At 42.0% G+C, this 26598-nt stretch overlaps 2 protein-coding genes and 1 long non-coding RNA gene across 4 annotated transcripts; 1 reads left to right on the top strand and 2 right to left on the bottom strand.

Moving 5' to 3' along the window:
- Positions 1–1815: 1815 nt before the first annotated feature.
- Positions 1816–4514, bottom strand: LOC133891969 (uncharacterized). Of its 2 annotated transcripts, XR_009904330.1 has the most exons (4): positions 3777–4514; positions 3612–3699; positions 2546–2579; positions 1816–2258 (listed from the first exon to the last, which is right to left on the bottom strand). It is a non-coding gene; the product is annotated as an uncharacterized LOC133891969 (long non-coding RNA). The 2 variants fall into 2 exon arrangements; XR_009904329.1 differs by lacking the exon at positions 2546–2579 and having other exon boundaries at positions 3777–3960.
- Positions 4515–4867: 353 nt separating this feature from the next.
- Positions 4868–8745, bottom strand: LOC133893640 (leucine-rich repeat receptor-like tyrosine-protein kinase PXC3). The gene is made up of 2 exons (XM_062334721.1): positions 6125–8745; positions 4868–6029 (listed from the first exon to the last, which is right to left on the bottom strand). The coding sequence occupies exons 1-2, from the start codon at positions 8487–8489 to the stop codon at positions 5704–5706; spliced, it is 2691 nt and encodes an 896-aa protein (XP_062190705.1). The 5' UTR covers positions 8490–8745; the 3' UTR covers positions 4868–5703.
- Positions 8746–21885: 13140 nt separating this feature from the next.
- On the top strand, positions 21886–24154 carry LOC133892858 (small ribosomal subunit protein uS5x-like). The gene is made up of 2 exons (XM_062333836.1): positions 21886–22653; positions 23790–24154. The coding sequence occupies exons 1-2, from the start codon at positions 21973–21975 to the stop codon at positions 23949–23951; spliced, it is 843 nt and encodes a 280-aa protein (XP_062189820.1). The 5' UTR covers positions 21886–21972; the 3' UTR covers positions 23952–24154.
- The last annotated feature ends 2444 nt before the right edge of the window (positions 24155–26598 follow it).

Raw genomic sequence — 26598 nt, 5'->3', positions numbered from 1 at the left:
GATGATAAAATAGGAGAAAATTATTTATTTCGAAAGAAATTTGTTGAGTCACATGTTAACTTCCTCTGGTTGCTATTCTTCCTTGGAGCAAGTTCTTTCTCGTTAATATGTTTCTGGTGTCCATGAGGAGGAGCCAAGGGAAGATTTGAGCTTCCATGCATTTGTTTTTCCAAATCCACTGGAATGCTGATGGTGGTTGCAGCTGTTTGAGAAAACAGAGCATAGTACCTTTTCTTCGCGGTGTACATTTGACACTTGAAACACTAGAATTTGACAAACTGATATAATCATTATTGTCAACCTGAAAATTATGATGACATAACAGAGCTCCTGCTTCGATCCTCGACGATAAAAAAATCAATTATACGCAAGATTTAGCCATTGCATTGCATTGTTGGATACGAGATGATTTATTTCAATTCAATAAAATAGGTCATCATTTCCATCCAATACACCTGATCATTATCTAAAAGAACTGACACCTGATACATCCTTTTTTTCTTGGCAAACTGTGCAGCTACAATTTCAGCAGAAAAAGAGACAGCAATGATCACACCGGCTTTGTCCAGCCCATTGTTGTTTAGCGGTGAGGCTTAGGCTTATCTCCAACGGATTCTCCTCGTGATTTTGTTTTCTTTATAAAATAAATTTTATTTTTTTTAGTGTTTTAACGATTTTTCTTTGTGGTTCCTGTCACGAAGAAATTTTTTACCTCTTTTCCTTTTATCATGAGATTCTCTCATTTTTCTTCACATATCTCCTTGAAGGAAAGCTATTAGAAATAAGATGAAAATAAAGTGAATAGAAATAGTAAAGAGAATACAGAAAGGAACGAAACGGAAGAAAAATAGTTAGAGATGATCTTAGTGTCTCTGTTGTGCCCAACCATTGCTGCCGTAGAAGGTCACCGTGACTTTGCTGCGGCCAATAGAAAAAGAACGGGAGAAAGCATCTGATTCTGAAGTGAACAATTGTCAAGATGCTAATCACTGAACAGAGCGATTTGGAAAGCCAGAAGCTGTGGTTGCTTTCCTGAACAATTCCCATCGTATACAGTGCTCCTACAGCCAGATGAGGGTAGATATTAGATAATGTTGGTAACTAATTTTGTCACATATTCACGGCTAATATTAGTTTTGCCATACTTTTGTGGAAAAAAAATTGGCCACTCAGCTTAGACGATGTTTTGCGGAAATGTAAACAAGTAAATCTGGTCTATGACAAGCGGGCCACATGGCGGTTATTATGTCAATAAATTTAGGCAAGTTACAAAATTTAGCAGCAACTAGGATGGATCCGGAAAAGTTAGTCACGGGGATCGTACTAAGCATGCATGATTGTTTATTTTAGGGTCACTTGTAACGAGTAACAGTTTTTCTTGAGAACTTGCGAAGAGTCGCGGCTGCTAACACTGTGACTCAGCCCTGGCAGCAATTAAATGCTGGCTAAAAAATGTAGCTGCCTAAGGTTAGGCGTGGCAAGATTTAGGTTGCAAACTTGCAATGCAAACAGGGCCCAAGGTTGTTCAATTATCTGCCAGAAGAGAAAACAATGTTCTATGCGTCGGATACAATTCTTCAGAACAAAAGATTATCAAATTACTCCTTGCCAGACATAGACCGTTCCAGCAACGTCAAAATGGGTCAGGGTCTCACAGAGATGCTGTTTGGTTCACACTTCGGTAATGTAAATGGAAATGGAATCAAATCACAGGAGATTGATGGTGGGATCACTGTTTGCATGCTTTGTTTGGTTACACATGGTAATGGCGTTGGATACCATTACAATGTGTTTGCAGCTCAGATCAGAAGACACTCGTCAAATTTGAATACTATTCATGAGAACTGATCTAGTGACAAGCCAACAAATACAACGTACAAATAGATGCTAATCAGAACATTACAGGAATACAAAAGCAATGTCTATTCTCTTGAATATGCTAACCCGAGCATCATTACATTACAAGGAGGTTTTGCCAGAACGAAATATGTTTCCCAGGCCATCTCACAACAGCCAAAGCGTCCACTAAATAAAGTACCATGCCGCAAAACATCATACAAACCGTTACATAGACAGTCTCTAGTATGTTGATCTGCTAGTACCAAAAGTGAATAGACCGAATAGGAACATTCATGATCTCATAACTGCTACAGAACTATTACAAAGAACATCACACTAGCAATTCATAAACCAAAGATGATCAACTTTTGAAGCTTGAGATCCAAACATCCTAGCTTCCCATCACTTTTTATTTGCTTCTGCAAAAAGGAAAACAAATTACCAAATATACGAGTTGGCAAAGTTAAATGAGCTACCAACTTCCATATTTGCCAATGTGAGAGTTGCTTAAATGAGCTAGCTATTATCAACTGCTGATCACATAATAATCTCATTCTGATCTGTTATGCATTTTGAAAACTGCATAGATACAGAACCATGTTCTATTTGACAGTAGGTACCTGCTGGTTACATGTTTGGACTGCTCAGCACTATCACAGAAAGATCTAATTTAACAGTGGGATAACTTATTATACCAGAAACTTACCACCATGCAGATGCACCCAAGGATCATCTTACTTCTACATTACAGTATTGCCAACAGTTACAATACAATCAAAGCAGAGAGCAATCGGAGTTGTATTCAAACAAAATGGAAATCTAGTTAGGAACAGAATAGCAAGTCGTGGAAAAATAGGAAATCTAGCTAGGAAAAAATAGCAAGTTAGGATCCTACACTACAGACTAAAATCAATCATAGCAATTTAGGCTGGCCACTTGTAATGGGCGAAACCTTCCCTTGCGTTACCCCCTGGCATTCTTTCTACAACAGTAAATATAGTTGCCCAAGAACTGTGGCAGGGGCATGAAGTTCAGTCATCCCAATAATTCACAAGACAAGCAAACTCTTTCCAGTTCCAATGTTCTAAATAATGAAGTTTGCACTACTACTACTACCACTTGCTTCATTTTGCGTGTTTTATGAAACGGGAATCAATTGTGTGAATCTTTTGATTGTATCACAGGGGGTAAATGTTTGCATGCTCTCGATTTTAGCTGCAAAAACTCCCCTTTCCAGAGTGGTTATGTGTTCTTAACCTTTTCGGTGTTCTTCACTACTACTATTCAGTCAAAAAAAATTCCGTTATCTTGGTAATGGAAATGGGGATCCCCCGTTGTCGAAAACTATTCAGTCAAATTCAGATATTGCAAATAAGTATAGCTACCAAATAGTTAATAGTAGCATAACAACAATTCTTGACAAGACAACTAGTTAGTATAAATAGAGAGGATATCATTGCTGAGATGAACAAAATTATATTGTAATTTCCTATCACTCTCGCCCGGGATGAGCGCCAGGCAGTCTACTGCTACTCCACTCCCCAGCATCACCATCTCCTAAAGACTCCAATCGCTCCCCAGCGCAAAAAAGCAAGAGGATAAAGTCACCATCAGCAAGATAACTTGGCCAGAGGGGAAACAAAAATCTCGGGGCATTAATCCTTCTTGCAAATCCTAAATCACTACGACGGCGCTCTCATCTTCTGAACATAAATCTCAATAGGCGAAGTGAAACAAAAATCTCAATAGGCGAAGGGAAAGGAATAAAATACCAGTGTGAAGGGGAATCGAAGCCCTCCAGATCCTTTTGCAAATCCGCCTGCTGCCCTCCTCCTCCTGTGTGGTAGCTGACTCCTCCCCCTGTGGTTTGAGAGAGCTTGAAGAAGAGGCATTGAGAGAGAGAGATGGAGACGGGGAAGCTATTGGTTCAATCATACCGGCGATAAGGCAGTGCGCTGGTCGCCGACAGAGCAGCTCGCAAGAGGAAGATGGGATCGAGAGCGAGCGGCGGCTCTGTTTGAGGCTGGAGCGATGAGCCGATGAGGAAGGGGAAATTTTGAATTTTGCCACCCTCGTCGGCGTTCACTATCTATTTTTTTCCTCAATTTCTTTTTTTTAGCTGAAATCAAGCCTGCATTAACAAATTTGCCCTGACCGAAATGCATACCGTCACCTTATTTCAATCACTATGTTTTTTTGTTCCTGTAGACTCTCAATAACCATACAAGAATAAAAAAAACTTAAGCATAGGAGGCTACAGTAGACAAGAGCAAATCATTCTTGAGCTGGGCACGAGATTTGGATTAAAAAGATGTGATTTTAGCTGAAAAAAAGACCTCAAACCGATCCACAGAAAGGGCCTGTTCGGCTAGGGGCAAATTCATCAATCTAGATCTAATTTTAGCTGAAAAAGAAAAAAAAATTGAGGAAAAAAAGTAAAATGTCATTGTAGCGCGGTGAGTATCAGCGAGAGTGATATTTTAATAAAATTATGTTCACTTATGACATTTTAGCGAGCGCTAACGACAAGAGTGGTAAAATCCTAAATTTCTCATGAGGAAGATGAGTGGTAACGGGATGCGATACTGGTAAGGGATAGGGCTGGATAATGAGCCAGCTCAGTACGTTTGGACTTGGCTCGTTTGGCTCTTTAATATAACGAGCAGAAAAGCCAGCTCGACTTGGCTTCTTTGGCTCGTGAGCTAGCTCATTATTTTTTCTTCGAAGGGAGTAGCTTGTTACTAGGATAAAAAAAATAAACATCTACTAAAAAATGCATCTATAAAATCATATAATAATAGCAATGACATCTACAAGTATAGTACTTCTTTATATGATTTAATCAGAGGTATAATTGTTGTAAGCTAAATCTCTTCTGAATATTTTTTAAATCTACAAACAGCACAACAGGTCCACTTATATATATTTTGCTACTAGAACAAAATACCTCAAAAAAATATATAAAATAACATTCCCCATATATTTGTCTATATATATAAAGCTTGAAGGAATGATTGATAGGAGAAGAAAAAAGATAAAGCTATACCATAACGAGAAACTGACTAATAGTAGGCCATCAAATACGAAGATGGCTAATGTGCAAAGTAATGATCACAATTAAAAAAACGATATGATATAGACAATAGACTTGGCTTGTAAGCTAGCTCATTATTTAAACGAGCTAAAACTCTTATTTGACCCGTTAAATATTAAAATGAGTCAAGCTGAACGAGACACGAACTGAACTAAACTAGTATCGAGCTTTTCGTCCAGCTCTAGTCAGGAGAAGGGGAATTGGCTCTAAATAGACCGGTATTGGATTAAACGGTACGGCTTATAGGCCAAGTTAAAACAAACACCGTAACAGTGCTTCAAACCCTCTTATAATCCATTCACAGTACAAAATTTGAACCAAACAGCACCGGAGAAGAAGACCACAATAACTGCAAAGGACAACAGCACCTTAAGTGCACAAGCACAACCACCTCTTCAAGCTGACAAGCTCAAGATAGGATTCTCTGATTTTTTTGGGGAAAAAAAGATGGAAGAAAAACCCTCAAGATAGAACAACAAGTTGCCTAGTTAAGGATCCAACCATATATGTACGAGACATTCTCACCGGCAAGTTGCAGGCAGCGCTGCACTGCAACACTGTACTACACAGCATAGCCCTTTGATGATTCAAGATCCAGCATCTGGCAATACATAGCGAATAATCGGGGCACTAATTATGAGATGAGAATTATATACAGAGAATAAAACGCCACAGGATTTTATACTTGACGAATCGATGGCTGAAAATTTTGAGGCCCCCATTTGTGCTTTGCGCAGCTCGGTTCATCTTCCAGGCGGCGATCTCAGCGCTCAGCTGTTCTTGGCCTCCTGCAGCATCTCCACCGCCTTCTTCATATTTGGCCGCTTCGCAGGGGCGCGCTCCGTGCACAGCATCGCGACCTTGAGCACCGCGAGCATCTGCCTGCGCCACGCGAAGGACACGGTGCTCAGCCTCGGGTCCATGATTTGCTCCGGCGTCTCCCCCCTCGCCGGTGCAGTGTGCACCCACTTGACAAGGTCCACACCTTCCCCAAACCCCTCATCCACGGGCAGCTTGGATGTCAGGATCTCCAGCAGGACCACTCCGAAGCTGTACACGTTACCTGGCACTGTCACCTGCATTGTGTAGGCATACTCTGCAAGAAACCAATTGCAACAGCATCAAATGTTTATGGATGTAGACATATAGGAACTTCTAGTGTAGTTACTGGACGTGGAAGAAAGTTCAGACCTGGAGGTATGTAACCAAATGAGCCTGCGACCGCACTGATGCTGGCAGTGCCCTTTGAGGGGTCAAGCAGCTTGGAGATCTCAACTTCGCCAAGAAGCGCATTGTAATGCGAGTCTAGGAAGATGTTCCCCGAAGAGATGTCGAGGTGAATGGTGGCAACCTGATGGAGGAAGGCCAGCCCTTCAGCAACATCAATGGCGATTGACAACAGCCTCGGCCAGTCAGGCTTTTGCTTGTCGCCATCAGAATCACCGCCATTGTGAAGTAACTGAAGCAGGGTGCCATTTGGCATATGGTGGTGCAGCAGCAACGCAACGTCATCATAGATGGCATAGCCAATAGGACACACCAGGTTCGGGTGGTTGATATGCGCAAGGCGCTCGAGCTCTCGGATCATCTTTGTCTGGTGGTGGCTTACAGCTCGGTCAACCGACTTCAGCTTCTTCACACACACCACCATGCCAGACGGCATGACAGCCTTGTAGGTTGTACTGAATGTTCCATTGCTTAGTTCATTCGCATCTTTGAATGTCGCCTTCACGCAGCTCTGGAAATCGATGGCCTGCTGCAAGCTCTCGATGAACATGCTTGAAGCCATGACCTGCGGCGCTGCCACCACCACCACCTCCCCCGCCTCAGCCTTCTTCGCCTCAGCCTCTTTCTCCTGCCTCTCACGCCACATGAACAATACCACCACCAATGAGACCAATGAGAATATGAGCACACAGGAGCCCACAACTGCCAAAGCCACCCTGTAAGATATCCTCCTGTGGTCCATTCCATAATTGGAACCATAAATTGATCCACAGTCCACATCCAGCGGGTCACCACACAGCTTGGTGTTGCCGGAGAAGCTGGACACCGTGCTCTTCTGGAATGGCCCGAAAGCTGGTATGGCGCCGCTGAGCCTGTTGTTTGACAAATTGACCTCAATCAAGCTCATCATCCCTCTCATATCACCTGGGATCTGGCCTGATATCTCATTGCTCGACAAGTCCAGCGTGACAAGCTTATCAAGCCGCCCAAGCTCGCGGGGCAGCGGTCCAACAAAGTGGTTGAAGCTAAGGTTCAGCGCAATCTGCAGGCTCTTGACCCTACCAATTTCAGCAGGTATCTCACCACTCAGGTTGTTGCTGCCGAGCTGCAGCGCAAGCAACCTGGTACAGCCCCCGATTCCCGGTGGAATGCCACCTGAGAACTCGTTGTGATCAAGCATAAGAAACTGCATCCGTGATCCGTTGCAGATGTTCTCCGGCAAGTCGCCACGGAAAGCGTTATAGCTCAAGTCCAGCTTGCTCAGGTTCCGGCATCGCAGGATCGACCTTGGGAACTCGCCGCCCAGGCCGTTGCCGGACACGATGAGCTCCTGCAGGTTCCTCAGCTCCCCGAGCACGTCCGGCACCTCGCCGGCGAGGCGGTTGTACGCCAAATTGAGCAGCGTCAGGTTGGCGCAGCTCGCGAACTGCGTGGGGATCCCGCCGGACAGCTCGTTGCTGTTGGCCTCGAAGTACGTGAGGCTGGTCGCGTCCCCGATCGACGCCGGGATTGCGCCGGCGAGACGGTTGTCCCCGATGCGCACGTTGGAGAGGCCGCGGCACCGGCCGATGGCGTCAGGAATGGTGCCGTTGAGCCGGTTCAAGGTGAGGATGAGGACCTGCAGGTTGCCGAGCTCGAAGAGGCTGCTGGGGATGCTCCCCTCGAGGGCGTTGGAATGGAGGTTGAGCACCTGGAGATCCGACGAGAGCCCCAGCCCCGCTGGGATCGGGCCGGAGAGCGAGTTCTCGTAGGCGGACAACACGCGGAGGCCGGGGAGCCCGGCGAGCCAGCCAGGGAGAGCGCCGGTGAGGTTGTTGCCGGAAATCTGCAGTTCTTGAAGCTCCCTGAGGCCCCTGAGCTCGTCGGGGATGCCGCCGGAGAGCGCGTTGTTGGAGAGGTTCAAGAACCGGAGCCTGGACGCGCCAGCGAGGGCCGCCGGAACGGCGCCGGAGAGCGCGTTCATGTAGAGGTCGAGGAACTGGAGGCGGCTGAGCGCGCCGAGCTCCGGCGGGATGCCGCCGCGGAGCGCGTTGGCGGAGAGGTCGAGGCGCACCAGCGCACGGAGCGCGCCGGCGGCCGAGAAGTCCCCGCGTAGCCCCTGACGCGGCAGCTCGATCGCGGTGACCGCGCCCCCCGCGGCGCAGGTGACGCCGCGCCACGCGCAGTGGTCCGCTCCCGCCCCCCAGCCCGGCGGCGCCAGCTCCCGCCGCAGCGTCTGCATTGCCGCGCCGTCACCGGCGCCCCTGGCCCCATCCACCGCAAGCACCAAGAAGCACACCGAGAGAGGGGCCAAGAAGAGGAAGCCGCGGCAGGAGGAGGAAGAAGGCATTTGTGGTGGGGGTTCTTGGCCCGGGGCGGAGGTGGTGGTGGTGGTGCCCAGGCCTCGCGTCGCCTGTGCGTGCGCCTGCTTTTCTTGTGTGGTTTAGTGGGTAGGGGAGGAGAGAGAGAGAGAGCGAGCAGAGGGGGCACAGTGACTCGCACTCCTTCAGGTGGAAGAGAGAGAGAGAGTTTTAGAGAGAGTGAGAGAGAGGAAAGGGGAAAGGTGGTTGGACGGAGCGAGAGGAAGGTGGTGTCGTGCTCAGTGCATGGGTTGAACACAAGTGAGACGTGTGAAATGGCAATGGGTACCCTACTAGATTGACAACACTGTCGTACCCCAATAGTGTGTCTTGGAGGGGGAAAAAAACCAAGGATATGTAGAGGTACCATGACACCATGCAATTAGGTTCTGAAAAAAGCCATCGTCAAATTGCAGTGTTACATTTTTCGTAACCGATATAACGATATGCTAAATTTTATAGAGTGGTTCTTGACATCAATCGTTAGACATTAGAATTTTTTACATACTGTTAACCTATATTGTGAAAAACTATATTCTATATAGTGGTTTGCGGTACTATTAATAGACACAAAAAGTTTTTAATTTTTTCTTAATCGTGTGGCGGACTAATTTTCATATTAATCCTCAACAACTATTTAGGTAGCAAATGTTTCGCCTTTTTTTAACCAATATAGCGTTGACTTAATTTTATTTGGTTGTTTGTAACACATTTAATCATAGTTGTTATAGCGGTGTGACGATCCACTAGCTTCATAACTTTACAATGTCTATAGCGCGCGACATGGCAATATTATACACACATCGCCATATCAAATGCACACATTTCAATACTTTTTTCTAATACACACATTATCTCTCAAAGTATATATAAAAGGAAAGAAAAAGAAAAGAAAAGAAGAATACACAAATAAAATGGGTTACCAACCTAGCCCAGCCCACTAATTCAACCCATGTAATAGCACATGCCCCATCTACTTACCCTAACCATCACTCTACTCCCTCCGTCCTCTCCACGCTTCCTTGCTCCATTCGCATCTGCCTCCTTCTGTCGCCTTCCACCCACCGGATATGCACCGAGCATGGGTGGCAGACGGGGGTGGTTCGCTCGGGAGATCCAAGCGAGAGAGGTCTAGGCAAACGCCGAATAGGGATCCAAACAAGAGAGGCCGAGGCAGACGAAGATCCAGACGGGGGTAGGTGGAGGGTGACTGTCCTGGCGACAACGACTCGGGCTATGGTTCCTTGCGCTTGCGTAAGGTATCTTGTCTTATAGCCTTTGTAGTGAAAATAATCATATTACATCATGATTATGATTTTGATGATTAATGATAATATAGTCGTTGTGATTAATATATTTGTCAAATATATACGTTATTAGGTCTCATGGATGCAATACATGAAAAAGCTACCGTAGCCAAGATAATGTTTGATTGAATTAGAGAAGTCCTAAGAAAAATGTACTCATCGGATGGTCCGGTGCTCAGGAATGTTCACGCCAGAGCAATTTTGACAGGAGATGAGGAATGCCTTCATCAGATGATCTGGTGTTCAATGGGCAGTTTACACCAAAGTATATTGCTTTTAGGCAGAAGAATGAAGATCAATGCACGAGAAGGTTCGGCAATCAATGAGGATGCACGTAGACTATTTCTTGCAGAGAAAAATCCAAACACAAAAGAACGATAATCAACACACCGGAAGGTCCGGTACTTGTGTTGTACATACCGGATGCTTCATATTGGAGTATTTCTTGCAAAAGCATTTCCAAGAGTTGAAGATCGAAGAATATCTCATCGGATGGTCAATGATAAGTGTTGTGTATATCGGAGGTTTACACTGAAACAATTTACATAGAGAGGCTGCAGAGGCTCGGATAACTCAAGTGTACTCACCTGATAGTCTGATAATGGAGATGAAGTATACACCGAAGTGTTCAGTGTTCACAGAGGTTTTGAGTGGGGGTTCCAATGTCTAGGTTCTGAGGTTGTACTCACGAATGATCCGGTATTAGTAATACTGTTCTCACCGAATCATTCGGTGTTAATAGCTTTTCTGAGCCATTGGAAAAACGACTAGTTTGCGAGTTTGAGGCTATAAATACTCCTTAACTCAGTTATTTGAATGGGGTGGAGTCTAGAGAAATACAGAGACACTTGAGAAGACATCCAAACCATCAAAGTGCTTAATGTGATCATCCAAGGCAATTAAGTACATGTTTAGTGAGTGATTAATGTTTATAAGCGTAGAGAGGGTGTTGCTAGGTGATTGTTGTCTAAAGAGTGGATCAATGAGTGATCCTAGCTTGTACCCGGTGGTACACTGATGTCTTGGAGTCTTGGTGACTCGCTAGTATCTTGAGTCGGAGTTGCTTAAGCTTATTGACCCTTCGACTTGGTGTGGAGCGGTGGCAAGACACGTGTACGGAGACGTGAAGACGCTTATCTTGGTAGCTTAAACTCCAAAGTGAAGATAGTGATAAATAACCAAAAGAGAGGCTAGTGGTGAGACCTTGCCTTTGTGGCTTATTTGGGTTGAGGCTATGTGTTTTGTGACTTAGTGACTCAAGAGCTGTGATCGAAAGAGTCTTGGCGAACGAGAGTATATCCTTGGTGGAGCTCTAATATGGATTAGGGGTGATATTCATGCCATCGATGCCACGAGATAAAAACTATTTTGTCGAGTTTGTTTTCTATATCGTCTTTATGTTTTCGTATTTATATTCTTGCAATATATCTTTGTGTATTTACTTTTCTAAGTAGTTTATTAGGATTGGCTATAGGTCATAAATTTTTTAAATGTATAATAGGTATAATAGATAAACCTATAATACATTTAGATAGAAATTGATATAAATTTATCTTGTGAAATTTTTAAAACCAATAAATTAGTTTTTAAATGTCCAAATTCACTCCCTCTTAAGACGTCACCAATCCTTTCAGTCTTGCAGGTTACAGTCAGGAGTCAGCCTCAATTATACAGGTATCCCTCCCCCTCTTCCTCTATTGTGCCCACCACAACACACAAAGTCGTGGCTTCTCCGTGGTGAGGCGCTGTTTTCCACCACACTGATATATTAGCGTTATAGCAACGAGATATCGACGCTATGAAAACTATGCATTTAACTATAATATTTTACATTTTAATAACTGATATAGAGAAGACTAAAATATACACGGTGGTTAGCAACACCATTAATTACACACCAAAATTTTTACATTTTCTTAACCAGTATAGCGATTTGCTAAGTTAATTTCTTACTGTGATTCTTGGAATCAATAATTAGACAGTAAACATTTTCACCTTTCCTTAATCAACGTAGCGACGACTAAATTTCATATGTCTTGCAAGTTGTAGCACGTGTGTCGCCAAGGACGTAAGAGGCATGATAACTTGGCCCCATCCTTTCCTTCTTCCAGCTTTACCATGGCTATCTGTTCAGTGTTCTAAATTCATAGTGACACCTAAACAAGAGGATTACACTTATTACGAGACTTAACACTTTACGGCATCAGCTGATGACACCCATGCACAACTTATGTCTGCATCCCGAGAGTACCCCTCTCTTTCAAGAGGATTAGTAGCATGTCAAGCCCTATTAAAATTCTTCACTTTGCATCTAATTGCTCGTGGGACTCTGAGCGATACCCTCTGAAACTCTCCTTTCGTGATCCTTTGCTTTACATCACCTGCCCTCTCGTTGTAGTCAAGGGAAGGAGAAGATTGGTGTGATAAGCCAGGCAAGACGTTGATATGAAATACCATAAGTAAAGAGGGTTTTAGGGTTTTCACAACACCATTAATTAAGCACCAAAAACTTTTACATTTTCTTAACCGATATAGGAACCTACTAAGTTTCATATCGTGACTCCTGGAGCCATTAATGAGACAGTGAAAGTTTCTACCTTTTCTTAACTGACTTAGCGACCCCTAAATTTCATACAGTTTTTTGCAGAACCACTAATTAAAATATTATTTACAAGCTAAAATTTTTAAATGGTTCACAGTGCCACTCATTAGACATTGAAAATTATTTTCAGCTACCTTTTCTTAGCTGACATAGGCTCCATTTAGATATGACGTGGGTTTAAAGTTTCTGGTTGGCTAAGAAAGTGAATACGGATATTAAATTTTGATTGTTAGTTTTTACAATAAATTTTTAGCTTCTCAGTATATCAAAAACCAAAAAAACTCATCTCAGTCTGTTTTTCAGCTTCTAGTTTATTTTAGCCATAGCCGTTTCCTTAGCAAGCCAAAGTGCATAAAAAATCGGTTTTCGGTTAAATTCAAATTCAAAAGAATTAAAAATTTGACGAAATCCGACCGATTTTTACCGAATTACTGTCGAAAACCACGAATATCGAAGAAATCGTCGGGACTCGGTATTCGGTCTTGAATCGAATTTTGAAACCTTGCTCACGACATTATATTGGAAATCGCATCCTCTCTTCCTCTCTCTCTGTGTGGTTCAGACACACTCGAGCAAACACACACGTGACGATTGGAAGAACCATTTCCCCTCTCTTTCTCGCTGTGTTCTTTGTGCTTCACACACGATCAAACGGAAACATGAACACATACGTGTGAGAAGGAGAAGAACCAAGAAGAAGAACAATGATGAATCTAGCATTTTAATAATAGATATACATAGTTAACAAATTAAATCACTAGAAATTAATTAGGCTTTAAGATGGTGTAGTGTGGTAGTGTGATTAGTGAGAAAAGGCTTAAGAGAAGATGAATTGTCTGTTGATTGAAATAAATACGTCATTTAATTATAAAATTTAACAACTCCTGCATATACAACTATTACCTATGATATGTAGTCAATTTTTTTATAAAAAAATAGATGTACATATATAAACTCTTGTACTAATGTAGGCCCGCCACTGAGAAGATCACAAGTACCAGCAACACATATGCATGGTCTTTGTTGCTCGGCCAACACTTGCCAAAGCCTTTTTCTTGTTTTTATAAACTTGAACGCAATTTGGACATGCATATATATTACACACCGTGATCGCTTGAGACATGCCATTGTCTCATTGGTGCCGCCTAGCCATTTGCCGTTGGAGACATGGTGAATTCCTAGGTCCTCGAGCCGAGTCAATCTTTGTGCTCTGTTCCTTTCCCAACTCTGATTCCATCCAAATAAAATAAAGTAGAGTAAAATTATCTTCAACAGCTATTTTAAAATTTTATCTAAAAATATTATTATAACATTCCTTATCACTATTACAGCATCTATTATTTTTTTATCTCCAATAATTATCTTATTTCTACCTTCCTCCGATTCCGCTGTCAGCCTCGATAAACAGTACATGTACAGTGTTGCTATAGTATTGATACAGTAACAGACGGTGTTTCCTTTCTCAGGCCAGTCTCTGTAAACAGTGTTACTACAAAACTGCTACAGCGTCACGGGTGCTACAGTAACTCCGCAGATTTGAGGTCCATTTTCTCTCTCTGCAGTGCTGTAGTAAAACTGTAGCGCACTGCTGGATACCGATTCTGCTAGAGATACTACAGTACATGAACAGTGATCCGTAAAACACTGTATCACCGAATCTGCGAATTTACTTCCTCTGCTCGAAATGGCCTAATAAACTACTCTAATCATCACTTACGGCTTGTCTTAATGGAGGGCCCTTTAATTTGCCATCAAATGGAAAGGGCTTCCCTTGTTAATTGCTAGCATGACGCTAAAAATGCGTGCCTTCTCTTCCTGCGGTTCTGTGATTAGCTCGGCTCCCTTTTCTAGACCAACCGAATCTATTCTGTTTGTGAGGAATTATATCATCCTGTAAAATGGCATCCCACTGACTATCATTGCTTACAATGATCTTCGCCGAGACAATCGGCCTTGGAGGATAAACATACGATTTGCCTCTTTTTATCTTGGCAAAAGGGAAGAGATTTTCTGCTTCTTCTGTAGAAGTTTGTGGCATTCATAATTAGAAACCGAAGGTTTTCATGGGTAATCGAGCGATATTGCACAAGCTAAAATTCATTCGGTACATGTGACACTAATAGTTAGACAAAAAAAATTTACTTGGCTCTTAAAGATATAGCACTGACGATACTACATACAAACGTTATGGTATCTGTCTAAACTTGGTATGGTATCTATTTAGCATCGTAATGCTTTGTTTCAAAGTAAGTATAAATAGTTCATATTAAAGAAAATAAATCACAACATTTTAGAGAGAATAAAATAATTAAATGACTCTTATTTTGAATTTTGTTTCTTTTGTATATAATGCGCACAACAAAGATCTAAAGTATATGGAAACCTTGCTTTGCCTCCTTGTTGCTACAACCGTGTTAACATGGGGTTGCTTGTTATTGTGGTAGATCGTTGTTTCACTAACAAATCCAATCAAGCATTTAGGCTTGTCCTGTTGCTTGTAAAGACTCAAACCTCATCCTCGCCCGCTTACTGCTGCAACTACGAGCTGTGCAGCCAAGACTAGCTCGCATGTTCTACTCTGTTGATCCACAGTGTTGTCATGTCATATGTTGATACCACATATCGTCATTCCGCCATCTTCATCGTTACGGGTTCCGTGTTGCCTCGTATCTATTTGACGTCGCGATAGTGAGTTGTGCGGCCCAACACTAGCATGACGGCAACCGTGTACTCTATGCACTGTAGTTGGTCATTTTTCCTAATGAATTCGATCGAGCATAATTGCTTAGGTTTTCAGTTGGTTGTATAGTGATTCAAGCCTTGCCCTTGCACGTCTGCCGCCGAGATTGCATGGTGCGTGGCCCAAACATGGCTCACTAGTCTTGCCCTGCTCATCCATGACTTTGCCGATGTCGCTTGTGGCTACCATAGGTAATTAGTCATGTCTATGACGAATTTACTCAAACATAGCCACATACATGTGATTTATTAGTCGTACAAAGACTCGAATTTAGCCCTCACAAGGAGCTTAATGGATCCGAGGAAAACATAACTCATGAATAAGAATGTGTGTCATAATCAACATCGGTTTTGGACTGGGTTTGACTTTCAACAGCTTGCTTCACAGCCTTGGCTTCCAATCGGTTTTAAGGTTGGAGATTACTTTCTGTTGCCGCACCTTCAAATATGACAATATTGATTTTATCTTCTTAAGAGCGAATGATATGGCTCCTTCTAATTTTGTTATACTAAGATAATAGATATATTATTATACAAAAAATCACCAGTACCACGAGCCAAATTTCATACAGTTGTTTGTCGCACACAGGGATCTGACGGGTCCATGCAGAACACAAGGTGAGTCTTGCCAAGACCAGGGAGGGTCAAGATCAAGATGGATCACCCTTATTTCAAGGAGAATTGCTTGGAAAGGCTGGGTGTAGTCCTGCTCTCTTCTGGTCAGGTACAGAGGAGGCGAAGTTACTTGAATGCAGAGAAGGGTTACACCTTGCTGTTAAATGGCTTTCCCAGCCGATATCGCAAGAGACTAATGTCTCATGGGCGCTCAACTCAACAGCAGAGAAGCGCGCTCCCGCATGGCACTGTTTGGTGAAGAAAGTGAAACTGCTCACCACCATGAGCTACAAGAGGTTAAGATTATCCATGGTCCTGGGGAATCAAAATATGATTGCTCACTTGTTAGCTAATAATGCTTGTAAGGAGACGTCATCGGCCGTTTGGCTCCAACGGGCTCCAGACTGATCTATTAAAGTCTTAACTTTTTTGGGAAAAATAATAATTAGACAGTGAAATTGTTTACATGTTCTTAACCATATGGCGACAAGCTAAATTTCATACAGTTTTGTGGCATTAATAACTAGGCACAAAACTGTATGAAATTTAGCTAATAATGCTTGTAAGGTTTTCACTAGTTTCTAATTAGAAATTGTTTACACGTTCTTAACCATATGGCGACAAGCTGAAATAGTTCACATGTTCTTAACCATATGGCGACAAGCTAAAACTGTATAAAGTTTAGCTAATAATGCTTGTAAGGTTTTCACTAGTTTCTAACCGATATAGAGACGAAGCTAAATTTCATATGGGTGATTGCGGCACTAATAGGTAGACAACAAAAGTTTTTACATATTCTTAACCGATATAGCGAAAGGCTATATTCATATGGCAATTTGTGGCACTGATATTAGACACCGGAAGTTTTCATCGGTACTTAACCGATATATGGACAAACTAACTTTCATATGCTTATTTGTGGCACTAATAATTAGACACTGTAAGTTTTACATGTTCGAAACTAATATAGAGATAGGCTAAATTTCATATGGTCATTCGCGACATTCATAATTAGTTACAGAAAGTTTTCACCGGTACTTAGGCGATATAGCGACATGCTAAATTTTATTCAGCAGCTTGTGGCAATAATAATTAGACACCGAAAAAATATACATGTTCTTAACCAATCTAGCAATTGGCTAAACTTCATAAGATCATTTGTGGCACTAACAATTAGACACCAAAAGGTTTTTCATGTTCTTAACCATATAGCAATAGGCTAAACTTCATACGATCCTTTGTGGCATTAATGGCGTTAATAATTTTGATATAATGGTAAGATAAATTTCATATGGTCGTTTGTGGCATTAGTACGTAGACACCCAAATTTTTACATGTCCTTAACCGATATAGCGATATGCTAAATTTCATGCTATGATATGCAACACCACTAATTAGGCACTGAGAGTTTTTACCTTTTCTTAATTGATATAACGATAGGATAAATTTCGTATGGTTGTTCAAAGCACCACATATTAGGTACCGAAAGTTTTTTACTTTTGCCAACAATGACAAACTAAATTCCTTGACATTGGTATTATACCACTCATACAGAGGAGTTTAAGGGTGCGTTTGGTTGGAAGGCGATGTGGGATGGGATGTAACTATCTCTGTTTTTAGGGATAGGATGATTTAATTTTCTGTTTGGTTGGATGGATGGAATGAACCAGTTTTCTGTTTGGTTCGTGGGATTAGAGTGGATAGAATGAACCAATTTTCTGTTTGGTTGGATGAATTGGATGAGCTGAGTTGGTTAGAAATATTTTTATAAATGTATATAAATAAAGTATTACAAATGAACTCACATTTTCACCAAATAATCTATGATTAAAAATATTTTTATAAATTAATACATCAAATGAGAAGAATATTAATGAATTTTTACTGATTTTTGGAATTTATTTGAGGCATTAAAAATTACTAAAATTTATAAAAGTATGCTTCTTTAGAGAATTTTAATTAAATATTAGCTCATAATTTTTGGATCAAACTAATTAAAATGGATTATTAGTGAGCTCTAGTTTGCTCATAAAAATATTTAGATTATTTAAACTATTTTTGTACTTCTAGATAAAATCTAGAGTTAAATAAAAATATGAACTCACGACGAGAGTAAATGTACGAGAAGGGATCGCTTGGTCCGGCTTTTTTTCAAGGATCACTACGTCCAGCATCCAAACTGAATATTCGTGCATGGTGGTCATCCCATCCACCTGATGGAGTGAACCAAACACCGAGAAAAAATGATGACCATCTCCCGGATGGCCATATCCATCGAACCAAACACACGGTAAAACAACAGAGTTATGTAGACTAGGATGTTGGAAACCATTTCCTCTTCATTTCTCTCTTAATGTGCTTCACACATGTGCAAGCAAACACACATATGAGAAGGCGAAGAATCAATATCTCTATCTTGTTATGCTTCACACATACTTAAGCAAACACTCATGCTACTTACACTAAATAAACCAACACGCCAACATAGACGAATACTCTTAAACCCTAACTAACACTACACACGAAATAGCACTTTTGACAAGATAAATCCCAACACCACAAGACAATACAAACATCATCTATATTTTCCCCAAAACCATCCTAAGACACTACACATCACCTTTTTAACCTCATTGCCTAGTGGACCTAGCTATTCCAATTTCCACCCCAAAAATCAAAGCCCCCATGGTGCGCCTAGCAATTCAGGGTTGGACATGGTGAATTCCTCGGCCCTTGAGCCAGCTGAATTCTTTGTGCTCTGTTCCTTTCCACGCTTCGTTTCGATCCGCACAAGTGCTTCGAATTAACAATTCCAATCAGGACGTACGGCTCGCCCCAGCCTCACTGACATAAGGGGCCCATTTGCAGCGCTAAAAGGCTTCCCTTGTTAATTTCTAGCGTGATGATGATGATGCTGATGCGATGATCATGCTCAGTTCCTTTCACTTTTCTGCGGCTTCTGTGATTGGCATCTGCGTCCTCGATCATAAGCCATAATTCGATTACCCCCTCTTTCGGCTCCCTTTTTCTAGATCATTGACTTCAACTGATTCTATTCTGTTTCTGAATAATTTGGCATCCACTTTGAGCATGCGATGATTCTCTCTTTTGATTTCAGAAAATGGCAAACAATTGCGTGCTTCTTTTTTAAAGTTAACCCACCCCCAATATAAAACTTGGCACGTTGACATGAAAATTTTATAAATAAATTCTAATGTGCTTTTAAATCACCCAAACTATGTATTCAAGTTAAAATGTGTTAAAAGAAAATTAAAAAAGGTATATTTTGAATAATAAATCTAAAAATACAAGGAAACAAGACACGTGTCATTGTTCAAGGAAAACGTACCCTTTTCATTGTTTTCTTAATACTTTTTATACTATATCATTTTTTAAACTTTTGCCTCACTTAATGCCATAAATAAAAAGCTGCCAAATCTGGCCATCGGACAGTGCAAAATATTGGCATATTCTCCAAGAAACTTTAAAAAATTGACTTAGCAGGGGACATTCCAAAACTGTGGCATATGTATGCAGGCCACATATGCCATCTCAAACTCGATATTTGCGTGTACACCACTTAAATTTTTGTATATGTCTCTCCGCAGTGGCACACACAGGCCAATGGGAGGCCAATTGAACACACATAAATTTCAATAGTATACACATAAATAGCAAGTTTAAGATGGCACACGAACAAATCGGCGGACTACCAATCGCATACGCACAAAATTTCCTTGTAATACTATCTTATCAATATGGAGACAGAATGCGAGCAAAATGTATGGCTTGCATTTGGCACAAAATTGCTAAAACTAAAAGAACAAATTGTAACATCCTGTGTTTTGACATTTTATAAAATTCACTAAAAATTTGAGCTTTTCCAGGTTTACAACAAATTCAAAACATGTGTGTTTCAACACGGGCAAAGTAACCAAAATCCACCTCTAATTTAAATTTCAAAACTGGAAACATGCACAAACAATATCCATGCTGTCATTTGGGATTTATTTGATTTTACTAATATTTTTTTGGTTGCTAATTAAATATGAATTCACTCTGCAATCAGAACTTTTTTCCTTTACATAAATCCTTCTCGGGACATTTCCTTTTTCGTTTGTCAATTAAAACCCAATAGCAACCCAAGTCCTTGTCTTTTTCCTCTCTATCCTTGCAGCCCAACTAGCCCGTTTAGCCCAGCAGCAGACAAGCACTTAGGGCTGTTAAAAAAGCTGTTGCTCGTGAGTTACTCGACTCGTTATAGGTTTGATTTGAACTCGGCTCGAGACACTAACAAGTTAAGCTCATGCCCAGCTATAAGCTCACGAGCCTATTGAGCTCGAATAGCTCGTCAAAAGCTCGGCTAACTCCAATTGTTGTCCGTCGAGGCAAAACTGATGTTTATTCACTTTAGCTAAGTTTATTTTTTAACCTCATCATCCAATTCAAAATCCAATTGTCCAACCTCAAGGTTACGTGACTATATACATATGTGACTCATAGATAGAACTATAAAAAAAGCTCGAGACTTGTGATCTATTCGAACTTGACTCGCTCTAGGTTCGATTTGAGTTCAGCTTGCGACCATAACAAGCCAAGATTAAGCCTGGTTGTAGGCTCGACCACATCTTTACCTTGGATCTAGCTCAGCTCAAGTTTCTATCAAACTCAAGCTTAAGATGACAGGCTCGCTCAAGCTCGGCTCGTTGATAGCCTTACAAGCACGCTAGCCCACAGTGCAACGTCTCCTCCCTCATTCCTTTCTGCTCATCGTCTTCCTCGCGTCGTCATCTCCCTATCCTATTCGCTATGTCCGGTTCTGAGATTTTGGTGGCCCATAGTAAAATTAAAAATAAGGCCTTATTAAATTAAAACATCAAAAAATAATTAATATATAAATTTTAAAGATAATATTTGATGTATTAAAAATTATTATGATAAACACTTAATACAACACTCACTCCAAACACTTTTTAGAGATTATCTTAAACAATATCAATCTCATCCGGTAATTTCTTCTCAATGCATAAAGCTATCAAACAATTTAATCTTTCTTGAGACATTATGGACCTCAAATAGCAATAATCTCAACTTTGAAAAACTTCTTTCAGCAGACACCACTGTCATATGCATAATAAATATGCCACAATCATATGCATAATAAGAAATTTTGTATGAAATGATGCCCCAGATCGTCGTAAATTTGCACATGAGTGATGATCCCCTACACAGCTAGTTGCACATTGCATCCCATCATTAGAAACCTAGTGCAAGACAGTAACCAACTGAGCTGACAGTTGACATCCCATAATCAGTCAGGTCGCTCCACCCCTTTCCTAGCAGCCTGTTAATCCACAGTTGACAGTTCTCAAGGAAAGCAAAAGGTGGACAAAGGTGGCAATTCAGTTATAAGCTTTCATCCCTCTCACTTGTGTCCATCACATCATATACTTTGCCCAAAATAGTAGTGTAATTTTGGTCTCATTGTTCACAAGAAAAGGCAAAATCAGTTATACTCCATTGCCATTCAACACTGAGACTGGGGTTTTGATTTTTTCTTTTAGTGAATGGTCTTTTGTTGTGGCCTAATAATACAGACATGTTAGCTTACGCCTTTTTCATAGAGAGATAGCTGGTGCTTTCAAATCTATTACCTACATTTTTTTTTCTAGACCTAGTTTAGCTAGGTTCTTAATCAGCTGTGTTCTATGGTTTTTACTCGGCTTTCTTTTAATTAACGAGCATGTTAGCCTGTCGAGCTTTTCATCTTATTAATATAATTGATAACTCTCCTATCAGTTCATTTAAAAAACATTTTTTTTGTTACTCAAAAAAATTGCAACACACATCATTGAGAAAAAAAGCCAAACCCTAAAGGACCATCCTCTGCTTTTTTTTATACCTTCGCACCACATAGTAGGCCCATACCTTTTTTTAAAAAAAATCAGGCCCATCCTCCGCTAGGGCCCAACTGACTCCACATCTCACTTCAGGCCCACAGCCCAGCCCAATCCCAGGTGGCCCACCTAGATTCATGCCCCAGCCCAGCCCAATCCCCCCTCAGCGAAAACCCTAATCCCCTCCACCAGTGCGCTATATAAATTGCCGCCGCCTCCCTTTCCATCTCCTCTATCCAAACCCTCGCCGCCGCCGCCGCAACTCCACTCTCTCGCCACCCCGGCGTAACCCTAGCCCCAATCCCCATCCACCATGGCAGAGCGCGGAGGCGAGCGCGGTGGGTTCGGCCGCGGCGGCGACCGCGGCGGGTTCGGCCGCGGCTTCGGTCGTGGCGGGCGAGGCGACCGCGGCGGGCGCCGTGGGGGCCGGCGCGGTGGGCGCCAGCAGGAGGAGGAGAAGTGGGTGCCCGTCACCAAGCTCGGGCGCCTCGTGAAGGAGGGCAAGTTCCGCAAGATCGAGGAGATTTACCTCCACTCGCTTCCCGTCAAGGAGCACCAGATCGTGGAGACCCTCGTGCCGGGGCTCAAGGACGAGGTGATGAAGATCACCCCCGTCCAGAAGCAGACCCGCGCCGGGCAGCGCACGCGGTTCAAGGCTTTCGTCGTCGTCGGCGACAACGACGGCCACGTCGGGCTCGGGGTCAAGTGCGCCAAGGAGGTTGCCACGGCCATCCGTGGCGCCATCATCCTCGCCAAGCTCTCGGTCGTGCCCGTCAGGAGGGGCTACTGGGGGAACAAGATCGGCCAGCCGCACACCGTGCCCTGCAAGGTCACGGGCAAGTGCGGGTCCGTCACCGTGCGCATGGTGCCGGCGCCCAGGGGGTCCGGGATCGTCGCTGCGCGCGTGCCCAAGAAGGTGCTCCAGTTCGCTGGCATCGAGGACGTGTTCACCTCGTCACGCGGCTCCACCAAGACCCTTGGCAACTTCGTCAAGGTATTGCAAATCTCGCTCTGCTACTACTGATAATTCTACGCTGATATCTAACATAACCATGAAATGCTCGTGGATATCGTGTGTTTATGATAGATTGGTTCAAAATTCGCTCGCATCACTGAGTCTGTATGGGGTCTTGGAATTCCACATGGCATTAGTTTAGGCTTCAGTTCTTACTGTAAAATGTGTGAATTGTTGCATGTGATTGTCCATTTCTGTAGTGGGTGGGTCACTGAATGCAGTCTTCCCTCCTTTTTTGGGGATTGCGTTGTTCCTGCTAGGTAGTTCCGTTTGCTATATTTCTGCATTGTATGGTTAACGCTTGAATAAAAAGGTGTCAGTTATTTTGTGTGTTTGGTTTGCTTTTGCTCAATATTTCCTACCACTGGATTAGTTATGGCCAATGTACCATGAGACCTGTCATTAACTGTGGCTGTTTCCAAATGCATGTGCTCATTGTGTCCTAATGTTATGTATGAGCTTGTATCCTCTCATTTGATTTGTCATTGCCTTTATGTTATTGAGTTATGAATTGTCACTTTCCAAGTAATTTGTACATAATGCACTTGTTCACTGATTCATATTCTAAGAACTCCCATCTTAGATTTTGGTCGTGTTTATTGTGTTGATTTTTCTTGTTACCATTTTTATTTGCTTGTACAGACCTGCATTCGCAGTTCTATCTGTGACGATCTGTGCAGTTAATTATTGTCTTTCTGTATGAGTTGAAAGTTGATTTTAAACTTCACGATAATTTGCATAGCACGTTTGCAGTAAACTAATTGTTGGTATAAGCCAATGAACTTTCAAGGTTTAGTTGTCTTTGTTCACTTGTGTTCATTTTCCATTGCCCATGGTTTCTTTATTTTTCATCATAGAGTTGGAAATAGGTAATAACATACCTTGTTTCAATATAACATTGTCAGTTGTACCTATGTAGACTGGTTTTGCATGTTTGCATCATAAAGGTACCCAGTTAGGCTCTCTAGGATATGGAAGATGGATATGATTAAACTTTAGAAATTAAGTCAGAATGGGAAATTGTTTACAATTTTACTCATCAATTTCGTAATGCCAAGAATACTAGATCAACTTGTATATGATCCTGAGTTTTATCTTTATTTGTCATTCCGCAGGCAACCTTTGATTGTCTTATGAAGACCTATGGCTTCCTTACTCCTGAGTTCTGGGCTGAGACCAGGTTTGTGAAGACCCCGTACCAGGAGTACACGGACTTGTTGGCTAAGCAGACTAAGGGGCTTATGATCGAGGCACCTACCGAGACGGTAGAAGCTTAAAACCTGTTGGAGTTCAGTGTTCCGAAAGAAGTTTGCATGCAGTAGAAAACTTGGTTTCTTATCTTCTTTGTGCAACTTATTTGTTAATGTGTCGCCTATCTCATTTTCGAATTATAGAACCTTAAGGTATGCTCCTAAGGATATTTGGATGTTCTGTTCTTGTGTTTTTGCCGCTTGAGTATAGCTTTTGAGCTTGCCTGCTATTGAGATCTCTCTCCGGTTGGTGTGTTATCCTTCATTAAAGTTTAGTCACTAGTAATGGATCATAGTTCTAACCCGGTACTAATCAGATTTGTCACTAAAGTTCAGTCACTAGTGACAAGTTATGGTTCTGATCTGTCACTGATCAGTCATAGGTGTTGTCACTGATCAGTTATAGGTGATAAGTTACGGTTATGAATCATCACCGATGATTTTTAACACAGAAAGTTAAAAGGATAAAATCTACAATGTTTATCAGAACTATGTGAGGTGTAAGTGAACTACGCATTTGAGGGGAGGTCGAGGGTTCAACGTCCACAGAACGCAAACTAAAGAATAGTTTGAAAAATAATGTGGCTTGTAGGTATATATGGTAGGCTCCTGAGTTGACATGGCTCGAGAGAATAAAAATATTTTTTGATTTTTTTCATGTTAAAAAATATGAAAACGTTTATCAGTCATAATTAACTAATCACTGTTATAATTCGTCACTTATATTCAGTTATTAGTGACGACTCATTGATACAACCCGTCACATGATCTCATAAGTGCTAGATTTTAACCCGTCACTAATAACGATTTATCAGTGATGCATTCGAGATAATAGGTGCAAAACCCATCACTAATACTGGTTATCACCTATCATTAAAGTCATTTTTTATATAGTGGTGATAGCCCTTTTTTATATAGTGGTTGCTGCCTTGCCGGACAGAATCCTGATTAGCACTCGCACGTTGCTCGACCTGACAGGCCTCATTTTTCATTTTTAGATTTTTTTTCAAAAACTTTTTCTAAAAACATTTTCTGAGTAAACTTTCTCGTTAACTTTTGCTCAAAACTTTTCCTTCAAATTTCTCGTGAACTTTTTCCGATAGCTTTTCTCGATAACGTTTTTGAGAAACTTTTAAAAAAGAAAAGTTGCGGAGATTTTTTTTAAAAAAAATAAAAGTTACCACCTTACCGGATGCCCCGGATCACTGATTGCTGTCTTACAGGATGCTCCAGATCACCAGTTCACCACCTCGCTAGGTCCTGCAGCACCTACGACTGCTTGTTTGGCTACGGCGACGGTGAGTACAGCCGCACGCAGCACCTCATTTAGCACCCACCACAATCTTGTTTAGCCTGCTGAGTGCTCCCTCGTCCAGGGTCTGTCACAGCTGGTTTTGTTTTCTCTCGGACGATGTGATCGGATCTCATCTCCTGGCGAGCAGCAGCGACAGTGGGTTCTACCACCAGCGGCGCCGCCGTCCCCCGTGTCGTTGCTGGTGGGCCTCCTCTATGATCTCCAGCGGAAAAGAGGCTGTGAGAATGTGAAATGGAGGAAATCGGGGACCATTGTTCTACTTCCACGGCCATGTGCTCTGAGAAATTGATAAAATAGAAGATGCGTACATATATAAAAAACAGAATTTTTTCGATAGATAAACAGAAAGGGATGTTTAGTTGTATATATAGAGATGAACAGAAAGAGAGATGCATCACACATTATTTAGAGAGGGAGGAAAGCAAATGTGAAATTGATTTAAGTAAGCAATGAGGTGTATTTATAATTTGTTGTAAGATGGACTGATCTAAATTCTTTACATGGAGTATTGCAATCCATCTTTAGACATCTATGTTGCATAGTGCTTATGTCACTTTTTAGGGCTAATGTAATCATGATCTACATCGACATCTCGTCAAGACTACACACAAGTAGCTCTCGACTAGGTTTAGATCTCATCTGGATTAGTCAAAACACTCCCGTAATCTGTCTCAAAGATCAATATAAGACCACAGGACGTAGGGCTATTATCCTTGGGGAAATCCGAACCTATATAAATTTCTGTGTTTTGGCGTACAATTTGGCTACAGGGATTATTCTCTACTTCATTCTCGTATTCGTAAGATCAGCGGTTTACAAATTGTCAACAATTGGTGCCGTTCATGGGGATTATGACCAAAGACGTCGAATCCTCGTCACGCAACATGTCGCCGACTCCACTTAAGACTTCACCAAGAGCTGGCTTCTCGGACAAGAGGTTCTACGACAAATTTACCCTCTCGACCAACAAGGATCTGATGGCCGATCGATTGGATCTAGGGGATGATCTTACTGGCGACGATTCCAGCGATGAGGTAAGTCGTTATATGGATCAATATGCCAGAGACTACGACATCAAGCTTGAATCGCTAGGTGACCAAGACGATTGAGCAAACGACGTTCGCTGTAAGTTAGGATCTTCCCTTGCAGCTTTCATCGACATGGATTGTGGAAGAACCTATCCGGAGGCATCCTCCGATGAAAGTCCATGATGGATCTGGACTCCTCCTCTTCTGGAGCGTACCCCCCCCCCCCCCCCCCCGAGAAGTCTTCGTCATTGGAGACAGAGGCGCTGGTCCATCCAATCATGATGATGATCCTGCAAATTCATGAGATCTCACTGATCGAGCTGCAGGGAAC

The sequence above is a fragment of the Phragmites australis genome, chromosome 15, assembly GCF_958298935.1.
Source record: "Phragmites australis chromosome 15, lpPhrAust1.1, whole genome shotgun sequence".
Taxonomy (NCBI): domain Eukaryota; kingdom Viridiplantae; phylum Streptophyta; class Magnoliopsida; order Poales; family Poaceae; genus Phragmites; species Phragmites australis.
The sequence above is the reverse complement of the archived record's forward strand: the minus strand, read 5'-3'. Positions and strand labels throughout refer to the sequence as shown.